Source organism: Carassius gibelio, chromosome B6 (genome assembly GCF_023724105.1).
Source record: "Carassius gibelio isolate Cgi1373 ecotype wild population from Czech Republic chromosome B6, carGib1.2-hapl.c, whole genome shotgun sequence".
In the NCBI taxonomy this organism is placed as follows: domain Eukaryota; kingdom Metazoa; phylum Chordata; class Actinopteri; order Cypriniformes; family Cyprinidae; genus Carassius; species Carassius gibelio.
This window is the reverse complement of record NC_068401.1, coordinates 20,029,666-20,050,054: the sequence shown is the minus strand read 5'-3', so window position 1 is coordinate 20,050,054 and position 20,389 is coordinate 20,029,666. Positions and strand designations below refer to the sequence as shown.

Genomic DNA, 20,389 nt, shown 5'->3' with positions numbered 1-20,389 from the left:
TTGTAAAGATAAAAAAAAAAAAAAAAAAAACATTCACATAATATTCAGTGTTTAATTTCACTTGTTTTTTAATTGAAAATACATATCATTGTCACTGAAAAGAAAACTACTGGCCATGTACACACTACTCTTGAGAATAAGTGCTTTTATCCACTTCTGTACAAAAAATCAAATAGTGACAACAGTATTTACAGAAAATCTGCAGAGTGTGTATGAAGCCAAGTTTGTCAGTTGTTTCTCTTCTTCAAATATAGTCTACTGCATTCAATGAATCCTGTTAACTTCCCAAAAATTTCGGGATAATTTTTTATTTTGGGTGGAATTTTTCCCCCCACCATGTTACACTCATGGTTTTCCCAGTCCAAAATGACTGGCCTAAAAAAAGCTAATAAATCGCACATTATTCTGGACTATCACCAAATTTTTTATTAAATATTTTTACTTGCTTTCATTCAGTTAGTACAGTTTTTGTAATTCTTTTTGTAACTAATTATCCATAAGCTTCTTTGATATTGGCTTATGCACTTCAGTTTGTTAGTGAAATAACCATTATCTGTGGGTAATTTGTTCATGTTAAAATATTCCCTGTTTAAAGCTGCAGTAGTTAACTTTTGTAAAAATGCATTTTTTACATATTTGTTAAACCTGTTATGTCCTGACAGTAGAATATGAGACAGATAATCTTTGAAAAAATCAAGCTCCTCTGGCTCCTCCCAGTGGTCCTATTGCCATTTGCAGAAACACACCACTCCCGGTAAGAAACAACCAATCAGAGCTGCGGTCCGTAATTTTTTTTTGTGTCCAAAATGTGCAAAATGTATATATTAAGCGAGTACACCATGAATCCATTTTCCAAACCATGTTTTTAGCCTGTCCTGAATCACTTGAGAGACCTATAATAAGTGTATATATTCAGACTATTTTAGATTGCTTCAGCATGCAAGCAGTTCTGTTTATTAACCGCTAGAATGTCAAAAGTTACGGACTGCAGCTTTAACCAGGAAGTTTGTTATGAAATTTTGACAGATTGATTACTACCAAACAAGAATGACCCAGATGTTTTTGAAAGAGCTGCATGGTGCATACAAATTCAGCTGAATGTCTACTGAAATTTGATTTAATCACACATTTTGACTTGTCGTGACTATGTCCACTGTAGTTTTAATATAAAACATACACAAATATTTGCCAGGTTGGTAGTAACTGCTAATTATATATGAATGTAATAAACACTACAGAGTAAGACATCCTTGATATATATAAAATAAGTGCAGTTTCTGTCCTGTCATCGGTCAACCCCACCTCGTGTGAATTTTTAAGTATGTTAGAATGTGCAATTATATATGAATTTGCATGATCTTGTTTTTGGAGGGAAAAACGTCATCATGAATGTTTTCTCCTAAACCTATTAGGGAGCAGATTGCACAAAAATATTTAAATGAGATGACAATACTTTCATACAAATTTGCAACCAGTTCACCAAATTGTAAAATACTTACAATTTCTGAAAATTATACCCCAGAGAATGGAAAGCAGTGGGTTCATTTGGACCATATAACAGACTAAAGCTAAAGTTGAGATGATCTGGCCCACAGACATAATAAAGCCATTTTAAAGAAAGTTTGTAATATCTGCACCTGGCTTTTCATGCACGAATGCTGTTTAGAAACTGATCCTGAGTGAAATTTTTAGTTTAAGAAATGTGACCTCTGGTAATCCTAGATATACTTAATTTAAGAAAGGTGTATTATAAGGGTTGCAGGTTTAACACATTGCCATAGAGTAAAAACTGTAATATGCATTGTATATGCCAAATTATTGTGTGATCCATCTTTACATTAATGTAAATTGCATTCACTCCCAAAACCCACAATGATTTATTATGACTTGTGTGTGTAATCTTATTTGTTAAATTGGCTGATTCTTCCACATGAATCACAGAAAGTGCTATTATTTAAACAGCAAACAAGACAGTGAACCTCCATAGAGGCCCAGTCCAATGAATGTCTGTTTTTTTTTTTTTTTTTTTTTTTTTTTTATTTGTGGCATACTTTGATGTAATCATAACATATTTGTCATGTACTAAAAACAACAACAATTACTACTTGACAGTACTTTCAGAATAGAAAAAGGTTATAGCATTCAATAGGGAAGTGGTTCTCAAATACAGTTTCGGGGGTACGTGCTTAAGCACAGATTTGATCTTAGAGCGTCTGTACAAAATCCACACAAACATTCAGATTTATAAAAATTATCTTTGGATCTTTGGAAATTATCTAGTGAAAAAGTGCTTAGTGTCACGTCAGGGTCTAAGGAGACATACACAGTTTTCGTTGTTCTAGTTCTGTAGGTATTTGTACATTTAAACAATTCTTGCAGCTCACCATTCTCAAGGAAAGGATTCATACTCTGTTATGTTGATGACATTAATTAGGGGCAATTCACAATGCAAAGATCTGAAACCATTCAGCTCCACACAATTTCAAGATCATCTGCGATTTATAAATTACACACCTGAAATATGGGCATATGTATGATTATGTGCGTACAAACTGCACATTTTATATGTCACTTGTCAGTTCAGTTCTTCACTACATTAAGAAGTCTAGGGGGTGGAGGATTATTGTGTCTCATGCATTTATTTTTCCACATGGACTCCCAGCCTTCCAGTCAATATATCATTTGTGGAATCACTGATATCTGTCTTGTTTAATATGTCTTGGCATTCTTCCTCATTTACCTGTTGAATGCTTTGTAGTAATATTTTGTTGGTTCCTGAATTCTTCTGTTCTTTGACTATGTTTTTCCTTTGCCGACTTCATGTTTATTTGCCTGTATTGCTGCCTAACAGAGACCCATTGCCAGCTCTGTTTATCTGCCAGGGACTTTCTGTTAGCTTTTTTCTGGATAATTTTCCATTAGAGCCTAGTGATTCCTCATTCAAACATGCCATTACAATCTAGTCAGCATGGAGTCATCTGAAGGTGATCAGCTCTGGGTCAGCAAGGCGTACTTTTTTGTGTGGAAAAAACACAAGTATCAGCTTTCCCAAATCCAGCCCTAAAACTTGGTATAAACCCTGTCTTCTCTGAAGCCCTGTCTTCTTTCTCATTAGATCTTGAACCCCCCACATATGCAGCTGCAGCTGTTTCTTCTCCCAGTGTTTGCATCTTCCAACTTTCCAACCCTCCAACTTATATATCCAATAAAGCAAAGATCACTAACGTCATTATCCATGTTACTGCTGGGGAGTGGCTGTGTGAGAAATCTGCACCCCATTTCTGTCAGCTTTTTGCTGAATTCTCCAGGGAGATGAAAAGGTATTATCATTCAGTCTACAGCAGGGAAGCACATCTACTTTTTCACCTTCACCAGGGGAGTTGAATATGAGCTTATACCATATTGGACTTAAGTCTGCATGGACGGTTGTTGGAAATAAAGGATGAGATCCAACACTGTAATTGACTTGTGATTTGTATTCTGGTAAGCTGAGTCTTTATTTAGCAGCATGTCCAGTAAAAGCTGATGCTTGTCAGTAGCTGCAGTTCTATTGCTGTGAGCAATACTGCTTTCTACTCATCAGCTCATTAGTAGCAAGACCTGAATTGGTTGTGTCTGATAATGGAGGAATACAAAATATGTAATAATGCTGGGGTCCTCCAGGGCCAGTTTAAAAACACCTGTCCTAGGCAACCACTCCAGGGAATGCTTTCCGTTCCTGTAACCACTGAAAGTAAATTTCTGGTTGCCTCTTTATCTATGCCAGAGTGTAGAGTCATGAAAAAAAAAAAAAAAAAAAAAAAAAAAAAAAAAAAAACCAATCCAGGGTGTGTCTCATCCTTCTGCAACCATCCTGTCTGGAAGATTCTAGTGAGTCCTGCTTTGGATGTCTTTAATTAGGGTTAGAGCTAAACTGCAAAACAGTGGCCCTTGTATATCAGTGTGGTGCTGCTCTTGGGATTTATCATCCAGCCTGAATGTTCAGATGGATTCAACAAATAATTGGGTTTGTCAAAGTCTTACCAAGGATTGTCTTGAACTACAGTCAGGTGCCATACAAATTCACTTTCCAGATACCAATGTCCAGTTTATCGCAAGCAGTCCTCTTTCAGGTGAATCTCCGTCTCTCCACAGCATAGAGAAACTGTGACATATGAAATCAGAAACTGTTGGCTAAGTTGACTTTGGCATGAATTACGACCAGATGGAGCAATCAGTGTGAATTACTGCAGAAGCCTAGAATACATCCAAGAAGTCAAGAGTTTGAATTACCATCAGACCAGACGGACACTGTTCTACTGTATGTTTGTTTCCAGTTTTCCCTCACTCATTTAGATGTTCTGCAAGCTAAAATGACATCCTAGGAACTCAAGATCAGGGATTTAATAGAGACAGAGCCAGAACATTGGAAAGGGAAAACTCAATTGCTTTCATACCCTCCTTCACTGAACAGTTTAGTGCTTTCCCAAAACCAAAAAGACTGACTTGATTGGAGATCACTAACATGTCATAAGTAAAATATCTCAGCTGTACACACCACATGCTTGTTCACTCCCATCATTACCAAACAAAGTTTTTAGTTGAATTCGAAAGATTCTATAATATATTTTAATGATGTGAAAACTAACATCTATATCAGAAGGATTATTGCATATTGCCAAATGTTTGGAGGTATGCAAACTTTCTGATATATATGTTAGTTTTCACATCATTAAAATATATTATAGAATCTTTCAAATTCAGCTAGCTCCTGCTCAGGACCATCATATGACCAGCCAGGACCAGGTTAAACCAGCTCAAACCAGCAGCCATGCTTCAAAACATACTGAGCCAGTATATGCTGTTTTTTTCAACAAGGAAATGTTTACATGAAAATGTATTTTCTCCAGTATAGATGAGGCTATAGTAAAATAAGAAAACTGATCATCCTATTAAATAAGTAATATATACATGTAAGAAACAAACAAACTTTTTTTTTTTTTTTCTTAAGGCAGAATTTCACCGAAAATTAATTTGATGAAACTTCTCATATTTTATTGGTGGACTTGAAAAAAACCAGCAGCCATGCTTCAAAACATACTGAACCAGTATATGCTGGGTTTTTTTTTTTTTTTTTTTTTCAACAAGGAAATGTTTACTGGGAAATGTATTTTCTCCAGTATAGATGAGGCTATAGTAAAATAAGAAAACTGATCATCTCATTAAATAAGTAATATATACATGTAAGAAACAAACCAAAAAAAATTTTTTTGTTAAGGCAGAATTTCACCGAAAATTAATTTGATTAAAAACCCTCATATTTTGTTGGTGGAAAAAAATATAATGATTTTAAATGTATGATGATATCAAAAGAAGATATTTAGGAGAATGTTGGTAACTTTTTTTTTTTTTTTTATCATAGTGAGTTCCAATTAATACTGCTTTTTGTATAATTTTCTCTCTTTTTGTCCCTTTTTATTGTCTATTTTAGATTGAGATACGTGATACGAAGGACCCTCGATTCGGTGTCCAGCGGTTTCCGTGAGGAGACGGCATCCTCCATCCTTTATCTTCTCCTCCATTCCTCTCTCCTTGTCCTCAGGCCTGTGTCTCTTAACTCAGTCAGGATGCTGCTAGTTCAGCTCTTTGTAATATAAAAAAAGACTGGAATACACTTCAAGAAGAGAACATATTCAACATATACCTATTTAAAAACCATGAGAATTTAAAATCAGTAAAAAGAAGAAAAAATCAGCTTTACATAAACCAACAACTCTGGGAAAGTAACATGTTACACATATTATTATTGCTATTTAATAATGCTTTGATGACAATTATGATGATAGTCATGATTATGCTTGCAACAGCGATATAATGTTCAGACTTTCATATTTTATCTAAAATGGGGAACATATTTCTAGCTTTAAGAAAATGTAATGAATCAATGCATATGTACAAGAGATTGGGTGCTACTCTGGACACGCAGATAAAAAGGGAAAAACATCAAGCCAAAAATTTAAAGAAAAAAAAAAGAAAAAAAAAAGAAAAAAAACATTTTGTACAGCACAAGATGTAATTTTAAAGACCATCTTTTTCTGACAAATTTTTAATTCCCCTCTTTGTACATGTGGTCAGCAATCAAAGTTAAATGATTAATTAAATAGTTAATTTGTAAATTCTATATTTATATTGATACAGGGTACAGCCATTAAGCATTTATTCACCCACATCATATTCCTTCTACAAACTGGAGTGGACTTAGAAGATTTATTAATTTATCTCTCAGTTCACCTGAAGGTACCAATAATCACTCTATGACTGTGCAACAGAAAAGACTAACAACAGTTAAATACACAACTATCCCACAGACATCTAATTTGACATGCAAATCTCTTCTTACATTTCTTTTAATCTTTTTTTAAACATTTTTTTTTTTTTTTTTTTTTTTTTTACAGGAACAATATTTCCTTTTTCCCTGAACCTTTTAGAGAGAGTGAGATAAATTTATCAATAGGGAATAGCATGTGAACATTCTTCAGACTCTGTTACATTAATTTCATAATTTGTCATTTTCTGCAGCTTTTTGTGGTCATTATACCAAGGTGAATTTTTCTTTCATTGTTTTCATTAATCATTTGTCTCGAGGAAAAGCCCTGCATGCTGCATTTTACTCAGGCCCAATATGTTCGTACCTGCCATCTCCCACATTAGAGCACAGTGGAACAGCACAAAGTTAAAAGTAACCCATCTAGGTCACTACTGAGCCCTACACAGTCATGAATATGACTACCTCTTTCCAAGGAAGATGTGTAGCACAATTATTCACACAATTTCTCAGCATAAACTCACCATTCATTCAATGGACTTATGTGACTTTATATGCAAAATGCAACAACCGATTCTTGTAATGATGATATCAACAGTCCCAACTGCAAATAAGACGAACATTAATATTTTGTTATAAATCTCTTAAATGTCTGCACCATAGTGCACCATTCAAACGAAATCTGAATTTGTGCAGAATCAATATTGGTCGCAGGTTTTACTTTGTTTCAGTTCTCTCCACTTTGTGTTAAACGATCTTGTAAAGGCATGATTTCTGCTATGTGGCAAGATCCAACACAGACCTGCAATGTGTACTGGACAACACCAGTTTGGATCACCTTAAGAGGAAAGCCCTGTTGGGGTAGGTCTGGCCCCTAGTCTGTGGCCCCTTGAGTGGCGGATTTTGGAGATGACATGAGAAGGACTCAGAGCTGAAAATAAAATGTGATGGACTCTATGGTGCTTAAACCCTTTTCACCCTTAGATAAAGACTGCTTTGCTGCTCCCCATCTACCTCAGCCTTGAACCCCTCCTACTCTTGATATGCGACACTGGAAAACAAGCTTAAGAATAATGCTGAGATCAGACGGAGAGTGGGGGTATGAGGACCAGGAAGAATAGTCTGCATTGGACTTTGAGACTAATGGCTTTCTATTCCATAACCTTAAAATGCAGCTTCTGCATAAACTCCTTGCATCTCATCAGTCACTACACTACTGTTAAAAAGTTAGGAAATACTAAGACATTTTTTGTTTGCTTGTTTAAACAACTTGAGATTTTTATTCACCTAGGATGCATCAAATTAACCAGAAATTACTGTAAAGAAATTTACAATGGTGTATTATAAATGCGGCATTATTAAAACTCTGTTCATCAAAGAGTCTTACATGTGCATCATTCAGTATTCAGCAGCTTATTAAGGCATTCTCCTGCTTTCTGCAGCCCTTACCATACGTGTTTTGACTTGTTTTGGTAATTCCCATTAACCCCAGTTCAACACTAGAAACTTAAATTAATTTATCTGTAATACCTTTTTTGAAAATAATAATAATCACAATAATAATTTACAATCCATTCTTTATGTTTTCTTGCCCATTTAAGCACTTTCTTCTGCCAGAGTCATTTTTGAAATGCCAACAGTACCTCTGTTTCACTGTGGAAGTTCAACTTTAATGTGTACAGTTCATTAAAGGGTTAGTTCACCCAAAAATGAAAATGATGTCATTAATGGCTCACCCTCATGTCGTTCCAATCCCGTAAGACCTCCATTCATCTTCGGAACAAAGTTTAAGATATTTTAGATTTAGTCTGAGAGCTTCCTGTTCTTCCATTGAAAATGTATGTACGGTATATTGTCCAAGTCCAGAAAGGTAATAAAACCATCATCAAAGTAGTGCATGTGACATCAGAGGGTCAGTTAGAATTTGTTGAAGCATGGAAAATACATTTTGGTCCAAAAATAACAAGAACGACGACTTTATTTAGCATTGACTTCTCTTCCAGGTCTGTTGAGAGCACGTTCATAGCACTGCAGTTTAGTGATATCCGGTTCGTGTAAGAATCATTCAATTTAACCGGTTCTTCTTGAACCAGTTCACCAAATCGAACTGAATTGTTTGAAATGGTTTGCGTCTCCAATAAAGCATTAATCCAAAAATGACTTAAGCTGTTTTAACGTGGCTGATCACTCTCTCTGAGTCAAAATAAACCAATATCCCGGAGTAATTAATTTACTCAAACAGTACACTGACTGAACTGCTGTGAAGAGAGAACTGAAGATGAACACCGAGCCGAGCCGAGCCAGATAATGAACAAAGGATTGACTCGTTCTCAGGTCAAGAACCGGTTGCACAGAACTAGAGACAAGTTAAGCATCTGGGCTGTCCACTTCTTTCTGTGGTAGTTAGATCCAGTTTTTGATTAATTAACTGTAAATTAATTAAAATAATTTTCCTGTAGCTCAATTGGTAGAGCATTGTGATATCAAGGTTGGGGATTCAATTCCACGGGAACACACGAAAATTGATAGCCTGAATGCACTGTAAGTCGCTTTGGATAAAAGCGTCTGCTAAATGCATAAAAAACAAATTTTTAATGTGTAATGCTTGGTAAACAGAAGGAGGAATTTCTTTCAAAAAACATAAAAAATGTCTTGGTTTGACCAAACTTGGTAGTGTATTTCTGTATCCATCATTCATCATTCACATTTCATTTTGTACAGTACATCATACATTCAAAGCCTGTAAAACTACAAACAAAAAGTATTTAATGGTTATTTCAACCTGGGTGCACTGTGCTGGTCAACCTTTATTTTACAGGAAAAACACAAAGCATGGACGTACATACACAAACAGTACCCCCAATGACAACTAGTTATTAAAAAAAAAAAAAAAAGGCCACCTCAGAGGCAGTATATTTTTGCAGTAGGCTACTGAATATAATTTCTTCTCAAAGCTATTTAAATTCTTTTTTCTAATGCCTGTTGTAGCACTAAGCAATTGTTACAGCATACCAACTTTAATTTATACAAAATGGTATGTTGCATTTTCAGATAATTCCACCTTGCACTATATATGATGGGTTGTTAACATCCATCAAACATTACCATAACCAATGCCCAGCTGTTTTGGGGGGGTTTATTTTTTTTATCTTTTTTTTAATTGATTTATGCAACATTTTCATCTCGACACAGTGTAGATGTAGAAAGAAACTTTTCAAAGAAATGTACTGGATAGCCAGTATTCAAATCATGTAAAACTAATTTGATATTTACGAGTATGTCTGTTATCTTCATTACCACACAACATCCATTCAATTAATCTCATTTGAAACAACATTCTCATCCAACATCCAGTCATTAACATTTAAGTTTAAAAACAAGTGTTTATAGGCCCATGTTACTGAAGGCTTAGTGTTTCGTTTATTTTTGTTTTAGTTTCTCTTCTGTCTTAAAACACTTCTTTTATTGATCAACAATTTAAAAATATATATATAAAAAAAATTAAGAACAAGACTACTGTGGAAAGATGTGACATGGTTGATTTCTGATGTTCACATTGTCTCTTCTTGTGCTTCACATGTGTAATGCCTCTCTTTTAAAGTTTATTGCTTTTTGCTCTAGTGGTAAATGTTTTTCCCCCTCTGATCTTTCTGGAATGCTGTAATCTCTAAACTAAACAAACATGTATACAAATATTTCTGCAAGTCATAGGGGAGTGCAAATTAACTGAAATCGTCACCATCACTGAAACATTGTTGGTGTTGTTGTTTAAAATATTAAAAAACAAAAAACATTGAGTACCATGTTATGGGTTTATTTGGAGAGAAGGTACAAATTGTACTTGGGTATACAAAAAATAATAATTATAATACATGCTTTTAGAAACTGGAAATATTCCTTATCAGTGCTTCAAATAAAAAAAATTAAAAAAAAGACAGAAAAAAAACAACAACACAATAACGTCTCATTTAAGAAAAAAAAAACAAAACCTAAATGTTCAAACACCTCATTTAATTGTTTTGTTTTTCGGTATGAACTTGTGTTTGTGTGCTATATTTAGCTGTATCTGAAAAAGAAAAATATGCCGCAAGCCTGCTTGCACATTACATAACAATTATGGAAAAATGTTGTATGTGTGTCCAGTCTGGCAATTGATGGCAGAAAGCCACTTCCTGTAGCTCTGATTAGCAGCACCAGGAGAATGAAGGGCTAGATCAAAAGGCTGGGCACTGACCAACACAGACAGGATGGGCCATGGCCAGAATAGGTGCCAACATACCAGCAGGCATTAAACAGCATCTTTGCTACTGCCAGGTGCAGCAAGCTGTGCTACAGAGAGAAACACCTCCACCCTGGGAGTAATAGTAATTGAAGTTGGCTTCACCATAAATTAAAAAAAAAAAGTGACATATTGTGTCCTGTTTTTGCTATTTTTAATTTGTCATACATTAAACAATCTGTCATACATGAGATGCAATTTGTATAATTCACATGGAGCTATTTACAAAATATATATATTTTTTTTATTCCATTAACTAAACTCATTAACACTCGATTGATGTGAAATATCAAATACTAATAATAAATATAATGGGCCTAATGTTAATTCTTGATTTATAATTCTTTATTACAAATTTTCAATATCGTGATGAAAGAATTTTGAAACAATACACTGTGATATTCTTGTTCTAACTTTTCACACTAGTGGCTGTTATATATTAAAATGCTATTACTAATTTAAGAAAGCAACAATTAGGGGAAAGCTCAACTGTAGAAGGGGTGGTCATCAAACAAGAATTTTGTAAATTCTGATGTCACATGTTAATTAGAAATTGGAGCCAGTTAAAACTGTAGAAAACATTGGGTTCTTTACAAGTTCTCCAGTCATGTTAAAAGTTCTATTTAGAACCATACCCTTCTCCTTTACGGCTGAAACAGTTCTTGATTTGTTTGTGTTGTTTTGTTTTGTTTGTGTGTTGTTTTGTTTTGTTTTGTGGGGGATCTTTCAGAGCCACCTCACACTTGACTCCAGGCAGCTCAACCATCCTGTCAACAAACTCTTCACAAGGCAGGTACACATGATATTCTTTTTTTACGTCTTTACATTTTTAAATTGTAATTAAACTAAAAACTAATATATATATATATATATATATATATATATATATATATATATATATATATATATATATATATATATATATATATATATATTTAATAATACCAGAGTTCATCTTGTACCAATGTTCTTATTTTTTATAGCACGGTTAAAGTTGTAAATAGCACTTTTCAAAGTTTGTTCTTGATGGAATCTGTAAAAAGCGTTCTATGCCAGCATAAAGGGTTGCTATTCTTATTGCTATTTACTAGAAATACCCTGAGAGTTTAGGTCATATTTCTTCAAAAAATGAATTAAATTGTACTTGTCTGCCTGCAACATATTTCTGTTGTTATTTTTGTTTTTACATCTGTCACGGGAAAAAACACATTATATTATATTATATACATCTATAGTATAATGAATTATTATATAGTGATAAATATGTTGCTTACAAAAACAATTGCTCAGAATGCACACATACTTTGAATAAAAAATCATGGCTTTTCAAGGGATGTCTTATGTTGTGGAGCCTATAATAGAATTTTCATCAAAATATATGAAAAAAAAAAAAAAAAAAAAAAAAAAAAAAAATATATATATATATATATATATATATATATATATATATATATATATATATATATATATATATATATATATATATAAATAAACATGCAAACGGTAGCATACATTAGCTTCAAATTAGTGTTATGGCCATATGTGTGTATGTGTGTGTTTATTTAAAACATTTAATAGACAACTTGACCTTATCCAACATTTAGACAGTTTTGAAAAATACCCTTCATATGCCCATAGTTGTCTTTGCCGCATTATAGCTGGTGTGAATTTACTGTGTTCACGTTAACCCGAAATTATAGAGAAAAAAAAAAGGTATTTTTATTTGGATTTATTTGCATTTAGGAGACAATTCTATCAAAAGTGGCTTACAAAAGAAAAAAAGGGATGGTTAAGTGGTTGTGAAAGTTCTTGCAGAATAAGTGTCTTCAGCTGCTTCTTAAAAGTTGTGATGGTCTGAGCAGTTCTGGTAGAGATTGCCAAAAGAGAAGAGAAGTGGAACAGAGAAGGTAAAGGTTTAGGAGAGTGACTTTCATTGTTGTAAAGGAACAAAGGTGTTGCTCGAGTGACCAATTCAAGTGAACTGAGTCCTGAAAGCCAACATCAAAACCTTAAATTTGATTTTGGCCATAGATGCACTGCAGATTCTGCCAGGAAGGGTTTGAGAAACAGGTGAGTGCCACCAGAATACCAATGCTCCTCCAATGAAGTTGACCCCATTATCCTGGACAGAAAGAGGTCAGAGTAGGTAGTTCGTTTGAGTAGATAATTACTTAGCTATTGTTAAGAAAAGTGCACTCTATATATTATAAATGTTTGTAGTACAAATGTAATCTGAATGTACCATGTGCCACAATGTCCGTGTCATGTGATCTATCAACATCAGTTGAGTCAGCCTTTCACAAAATCCTCTGCAGAGCCTTCCGATACAGTAAAGTGTCCATCAAATGTGCACTTCAGAATCACACTGGAAGTATTAAGTCACTTTCTTAAGTACTTTTCGGCCTGCTGTTTGATGAATGGTGTGAATTCCAACATTCTACTCTTATCACTTACTGTTTTTCACCTACTGTGTAGTAGGAAATTATGGGTTCCCTTTCAATACTTCACTCGTACTGCGTCGAAGACGCATATGGGAAAAACCCCTTTTTTCTCCTGAACTGAAGCCTTATTCAATCACACAGTGAAACTGCACAGCCATTGGATCGTGCAGTGCTATTAAAACAAACCAATGGCTTGGCAGCGGTGCTGCACGAACCTATGGCAGCGAAGCCCGCCAAAGCCGCCAAAATGGGCGGGGAATCTGGCTATATATTGGCCGCTTCGCCACAGGAATTCAGATTATTTCTCCTTCAGCGACGACGTCACATCGCTTCGCTGATCTCCGCTGAACTGCTCGCCGTTGACACGCCTCGCACTGGAACGCGACTGCCGGTCCCCACCGCAGATTCATCGCTTCCCTGCGGCCATTCGGTGAGATATATTGAAAGAGCAAATTTCTCAAAAAAAACTTTTTCTACGGCGTTGTTGCAAATGCCGTCTCGTTGATGACGGGCACAGCGAGTGTGTCGCGTGCTTGGGGAAACCCCACGCTGACACAGCACTCTCTGGGAATTCATGTTCTCATTGCGAGAACATGAATATCGCCTCTCTGCACTCGCGAATCGCTTTCTTTTCAGAGAGCGATCTCGCTCCTCGAGCCCTCCCTTTTTCTTCCTCCCACGAGCCGGCAAGGAAGAAAAGGCGGGGCAGAGGATTAAAGCAGCAGGATGAAAGCGAGCTCACGCCGGCTCAGCCCCCGCGTGCCTCGTTTTCTCCGCCCAGAGGGGATTCCCCAGTCCTCTTTGTACAGCCAGACCAGTGTCCCTCTGCTGCCGCGAGTGATCTAGTTTTGTTTGGAGGGAATGAGGAGGAACTGCTAGAGGACAGCATGTCTCTAGTCGCTTCAGATGCTGAGGAGCTGTCGGGCTCGCCGGACCCCGCCCCCTCGATGTCATCTGAACCAAACCGCTCGAAACTCGGGATGGACGCCGAGCTTATCCGCGTTCTCTCCAGGGCAGTGGATGAGCTGGGTCTGGATTAACCCGAGCCTCGACACCATTCTCGCTCGGCCACCAGACAGTATCAGTTTCCTAAGCGCATGGGACCCCGGCCCAAGATAGTGCTGGACCCTGCGCCGCCGCCGTCATCCTGATCAACAGGAAAGAAAGAGGAGGGGGCTAAGTCTCGCCACAGCCGGACCACCCCCCAAACTGCCCCATGTGTTCTACCGTCCATCTCCAGATGTCTACAAAGTTGTTCCTGCTGCAAACAATGGGCCCTCGTTAGCGCCCAGACAGCAAAGCGCTGTTATAGTGCAAAAAATAAAAAACACTCTCCTTCACAAAAAGAGCAGTTTTCCTCACACAACACTCACAAGTGCTATTTCCCCCCACGGCGGTCAATCACTCGAGTTAATACAACCTCTATCCATCCGGGCCTCACAATGGCAAGCCATTCCCGGGGTATCAGATTGGGTCATGGGAGTAATAAAACACGGCTATTCCCTTCAGTTCGCCCGACGGCCACCACGCTTTCGTGGGGCGGTCACCACTTCAGTGCACAACAAGAACGCTCACGTTCTTCTTGCCGAAGTGGAAAATCTGCTGGTGAAGGGAGCTATAGAAATCGTTCCTCCAGCACACCGCGACTCAGGGTTTTACAGCCGTTACTTCCTAGTTCCCAAGAAGGAATGCGGGCTGCGCCCCATCCTCGATTTAAGACATCTGAACCGTGGCCTCATGAGACGGCGCTTCAGAATGATCACATTGAAACAAATCCTCTCGCAAATACGCTCAGGGGATTGGTTCTTTTCACTGGATCTGAAAGACGCTTACTTTCACATCCAGATAGCCCCCCGTCACAGGCCATTCTTGAGATTTGCCTTCGAGGGCGTGGCTTACCAATACAAGGTCCTCCCCTTTGGGCTGTCTCTGGCGCCTCGCACGTTCACAAATCTCTCCCCTCTCAGGCAGAAGGGCATCCACATTCTCAATTACCTCGACGACTGGCTAGTTCTAGCTCAGTCAGAGGGGGAGGCATTGGGTTACAGAACTGTGCTCCTCAGCCATCTGGAATGCCTGGGGCTCAGGGTGAATTTTTTCAAGAGCTCACTGTCCCCCAGCCGACGGATATCGTTTCTGGGAACAGTGTTAGACTCAGTGACGATGAGGGCAACAATGGTGAAGGAGCGCGCTGCGGCTCTACATCGACTTGCGGCCTCTTTCAAAATAGGTACTTCTCGACCCCTAAAGACATTCCAGAAGCTGCTGGGTCTTATGGCGGCGGCATCACCGATGCTGGAGCTCAGGCTGCTTCGTATGCGCCCCATCCAATATTGGCTGAAACCGCGTGTTCCACCTCATGCATGGCGTCACGGACACTTGAATATCAAGGTGAGCCAGGACTGTATTTCGGCCCTGACCCCTTGGAGGAACATGCAATGGATGGAACGGGGTGCTCCACTTGGTATGGTTTGCAGAAGGAAAGTGATCTCCACAGACGCGTCCAACAAGGGTTGGGGCGCGCTGTGCGAAGGGAAACCCGCTTTCGGCCAATGGTCGATAGAGGAGAGCAGGCTTCACATCAACTGCCTCGAGATGATTGCAGTTCAACGAGCCTGCCAGAGCTTCCTCTCAGACCTAAAGAGCCACCACGTGCTGGTCAGATCGGACAGCATGACGGTGGGCTGTCATCGACGTGTCTCTTCAGACTAACGTCGCGACTGCTGGAATGGACCCAAAGCAATTTGGGGTCCCTGAGAGCAGTGCATCTTCCGGGCAAGCTGAACAAGGGCGCGGATATGCTGTCAAGAAGCGGAGTCTCCTCAGAAGAGTGGAGACTCCACCCGCAGATGGTTCAGAAGATATGGAAGGTCTTTGGCAGAGCGGAAATAGACCTCTTTGCCTCAAAAGACAACTCTCATTGCCCAATATATTTTTCCAAGATCGAGGACGCGTTGTCCCAGGACTGGCCCAACCGTTTTCTTTATGCTTTTCCTCCGGTCCTTCTGATTCCCCAAGTAATCAGGCGGGTCAGGGACCAGAGATGCAGGGTTCTGCTTGTAGCTCCATTCTGGGAAAATCAGCACTGGATAGCCGACCTGTCGCAGATGCTGACTGCAGTCCCATGGCCCGTTCCCCTGAGACGGGACCTCCTTTCTCAGGCAGACGGGACAATTTGGCATCCACACCCAGAGAATTGGTCTCTGCAACTTTGGTCGCTCGACGGGAGCCCGCGGGACTCCCTGAGCGTGTGCTAGACACAATTTCACAGGCTAGAGCTCCGTCTACACGACGCCTCTATGCCTGCAAATGGTCTGTGTTCTCCACATGGTGCTCAGATCATGGTGAAAGCCCGACCTCTTGTGACGTATCAGTGATACTGTCATTTTTGCAAGAGCTCTTGGAAAAGGGACGATCCCCCTCCACGCTTAAGGTCTATGTAGCAACTATAGCGGCGTCACACGCCCTTATAGCATCCCAGTCGGTGGGCAGAAACGACTTAGTCGTCCGATTTATGAGAGGTGCCAGACGGCTACATCCGCCTTGCCCTCCCACCGTCCCTTCTTGGGACCTGCCCACGGTGCTGAGAGCCCTGAAGGGGGCCCCCTTTGAACCGCTACACTCCATAGGCCTTAAAGCTCTGTCGCTAAAGACCGCTGTGCTATTGGCACTAGCATCTGTTAAGCGTGTGGGTGATTTGCAAGCACTTTCGATAAGCCCTAATTGCCTAGAATTCGGGCCTAACGACTCGAAGGTCGTCCTGAAACCTAGGCATGGCTATGTGCCAAAGGTGCTCTCCACACCCTTTAGAGCACAAGTGGTCACCCTCTCTGCGTTACAAAACACAGAGGAGGATCCAGGGCTGAATCTACTTTGCCCAGTGAGGGCTCTAAAAGTCTACATAGAGCGTTCTGCGCCAATAAGACGATCAGAACAGCTCTTCATATGCTTTGGAAACCGCACCAGAGGGTTACCAGTCTCTAAGCAAAGACTTTCAAGGTGGATTGTTGATGCAATCCAGCTAGCCTACTCTTCTTTGGGCCTGCAAAGCCCAATTGGAGTAAGAGCCCATTCGACGAGAGCAGTGTCTTCGTCTTGGGCATGGTCTAGTGGTGTGACCATTGCAGAAATTTGTGAGGCGGCTGGCTGGAGCTCGCCGTCAACATTTGCTAGATTTTACAATCTAGACGTCCCGGCGCTTCATGCTAGGGTACTTTCTGTGTGAAGGTCACCTTCTTGTTCCTCATTTGCATGCTCTTGGCCATTCTTGCCCTAGGCTCAAACTCTACTCGTATGCACTCGGTCCCTTGGCTACTGAGGCGATACGAACACGGGATGATCAGGCTAGGCCAGACGTAACCTCATTGAGCTTATTCTGCCCCTAGTTGCTATTGTCATATCTTGGTTAACAAATCAAGTGTGATTGCGTTGGTCGTCCTCCCTTCTTAGCATGGCGTGATTGAACTGGGTCTTCGACGCAGTACGAGTGAAGTATTGAAAGGGAACGTACTCGGTTACTAACGTAACCTCGGTTCCCTGAAATACGGGAACGAGTACTGCGTTCCTTGCCATGCTAAAAAGGCTGCACAACTCAGTCGTCGCTTCAGTCGAAGTAACCTGAATTCCTGTGGCGAAGCGGGCAATATATAGCCTGATTCCCCGCCCATTTTGGCGGGCTTCGCTGCCATAGGTTCGTGCAGCACCGCTGCCAAGCCATTGGTTTGTTTTAATAGCACTGCACGATCCAATGGCTGTGCAGTTTCACTGCGTGATTGAATAAGGCTTCAGTTCAGGAGAAAAAAGGGGTTTTTCCCATATGCGTCTTCGACGCAGTACTCGTTCCCGTATTTCAGGGAACCGAGGTTACGTTAGTAACCGAGTACGATTTCAGAAGCAGCCTATGATAAACACCCAAACCCAGAGGGCTTTTACACTGGCAGTTTAGTGCGGAACGAGGCACGGTCCGCATGAAAATCACTAATGTCAACGCTGTCATCGGACCCTGGTGCGCACTGGGGTACCGAACCTGAGGGTGCTTTCACACTAGCACTTTTGGTGCGCACCCAGGTTCGATTGATGTCAGAGTTCAGTTCGTTTGGATGATGTGAACGCTGTCTTCCGTACTTGGATGCCGTACCCGAGCTTAAAAACGGTGGTCTGGGGTACGCTTCATGTGAACTCTGGTACCGCTTTTAATGACAAATTATTTGATGAAAATGTGTTTGTGTGTGTGTTTCACTCACTTTCCTGATGAGCGTGACTGACACACTGCAAGCAGAGAGCTGTACATTTCATTTATGTTCGCCTTCAACATTCTTTAGAGCATTTTCAGTACATTCGTAAGGCAGACGGGTAACACTTTAGAATAAGGTTCCATTAGTTAATGTTAGTTAATGTATTAATTAACATGAACAAACAATGAATAATACATTTATTACTGTATTTATTCATCTTCGTTAATGTTAGTTAATGAAAATACAGTTATTCATTGTTAGTTCATGGTAATTCACAGTGCATTAACTAATGTTAACAAGCACAACTTTTGATTTAAATAATGCATTAGTAAATGTTGAAATTAACATGAACTAAGACTTATAAATGCTGTAGAAGGATTGTTCTTGCTTAGTTCATGTTAACGAAAGTAGTTAACTAACATTAACTAACGGAACCTTATTCTAAAGTGTTACCGGCAGACGCAAGTGCCGTCATGTAGCGAAGCTTTATAAACAAAACGAACAGTTCAAAAAGGTAATACATAAAAGTGCAGAGAGTAATGTTATGCATTTTTCCTCCGCTGTTGTTACCAATTAACGGGGTAAACAGCTGCTGGCTTGACGATGCAAGCGAACCGCAGTTCGGACTCAAATATTATAATACAAACACAGTGGGGGCAGGGGGAGGGGGGAGCAATCGAACTCGGGTTCGGACCAGGCAAGTGAACCAAGTGTGAAAGCACCCTGAGACTACCTGGAGAAGGTGGTCTGAGTTCAGTTGCTTCCGAGCTGTGGCGCGGTTCGCGTGAATGTGCAAGCAACACGGACTCGGGTGCGCACTTGTTCAGAAAGTAAAGTATTCTGCGCATGCATAACACTGTCGATATCATTGTTTCCTCAACACATGAGAAAAGGGAGCCCGGAGATCTCCAAATAGGAGCGGGAACTCCAAAAAGGTGTGGGATCTCAAAAATAGGGCGTGGCTTCCTCCCTCCCACTCCCGCCCCACAGCTGATTCTGAAGTTTTAATTGGTTGTGTTAGTTAAAGTGTTCCTACACTATGCAACAAAAAATGCTAACCCCTAAACCTACCCCACACCTTACCTTAACCAGTGAAATTGACTGAATGGCGGAATTGGCGCTGAATAGTGTAGTAAAGTTGCAGTTCAGGAGATTAACAGTTAATAAGATTATGCGATATGAGACCGGACAATGGCACTTTTTTAGTTAAACCCAGCATCACTACCCCTCGGGATGGCCCTGTTGCTTGGAATAAAATTATAGAATAAAATCTTTCCCCTCCACTGGGACAGCTCCTGAGTGATTCCTGTTTACATTATGAAGCAGAGGTTCAAACTTGGGTCCAAACACCACTGGCCACAAGCTTTGGTCTCTGCTCCCATGGAGAACATTTATTTATATAACATTTTATTTTAGAAGAACTAGAAACAAAAGTTTAATTTATAAAGTTTTATTTTGAAATGTAAGTGTCAGTAACAGTTGGCTGAAGCCACAGCCAATGGTGAAAGTCTTTGCGAAAGGAGACCCCACCCCATTTTGGAGGTTCTGCCCTCTTTTGGAGTTCATGCCCCATTTTGGAGATCTCCGGTCTACTCGGAACACGAGAGAGCCGAGGTTGATTCCGCACACTCCCAAAAGTATACTGTGCATAATAGCACCAAAACAACAACAAAAAATAAGGTGACTTCAAATGCACTTGGGTTTGATACAACTATTGAGTGTGAAAGCTGACCAATGCTGTGGGCGGCGCTGGGAACAATCGCACTCGGGCTCGGATCACAGCAAACGAACCCAGTGTAAAAGCCCTCTTAGTCTTAGCCACTTGAGAGTGCACATACATCACAGACAAGTGTACAAGGCTCAGGGTAGGGAAAATGGCAAAATTCATTATCCTTATTTCAGGGTAAGCGTATCCAATCATTCATGTTCTGGAACTCACATCTCCAAAGATCTTTAGATTCCAAGGAAAACTTTCCATTAAGTTAAATTACTTTGATATCCCATATCATTTGGTAGTATAATATAATGTTGTGACGAGTGGGGCGGGGCCGAGAGCCATGGGAACAGAACAGAGCAAGGCCGGTGGAATGATTGGGAAATGAGCGACACCTGCTCCAATCACCGGTCTCGA

General features: G+C 39.7%; 1 protein-coding gene across 1 annotated transcript in view; it reads left to right on the top strand.

The window, feature by feature from the left end:
• LOC127960142 (LHFPL tetraspan subfamily member 3 protein-like) overlaps positions 1–11,374 on the top strand; it is a 64,248-nt gene extending 52,874 nt beyond the window's left edge. Inside the window, exon 4 of the mRNA XM_052559722.1 lies at positions 5,471–11,374. Coding sequence (XP_052415682.1) covers positions 5,471–5,524 — 54 coding nt within the window. The 3' untranslated portion in view covers positions 5,525–11,374. The remainder of the gene's footprint in view (positions 1–5,470) is intronic.
• Positions 11,375–20,389: the final 9,015 nt, after the last annotated feature.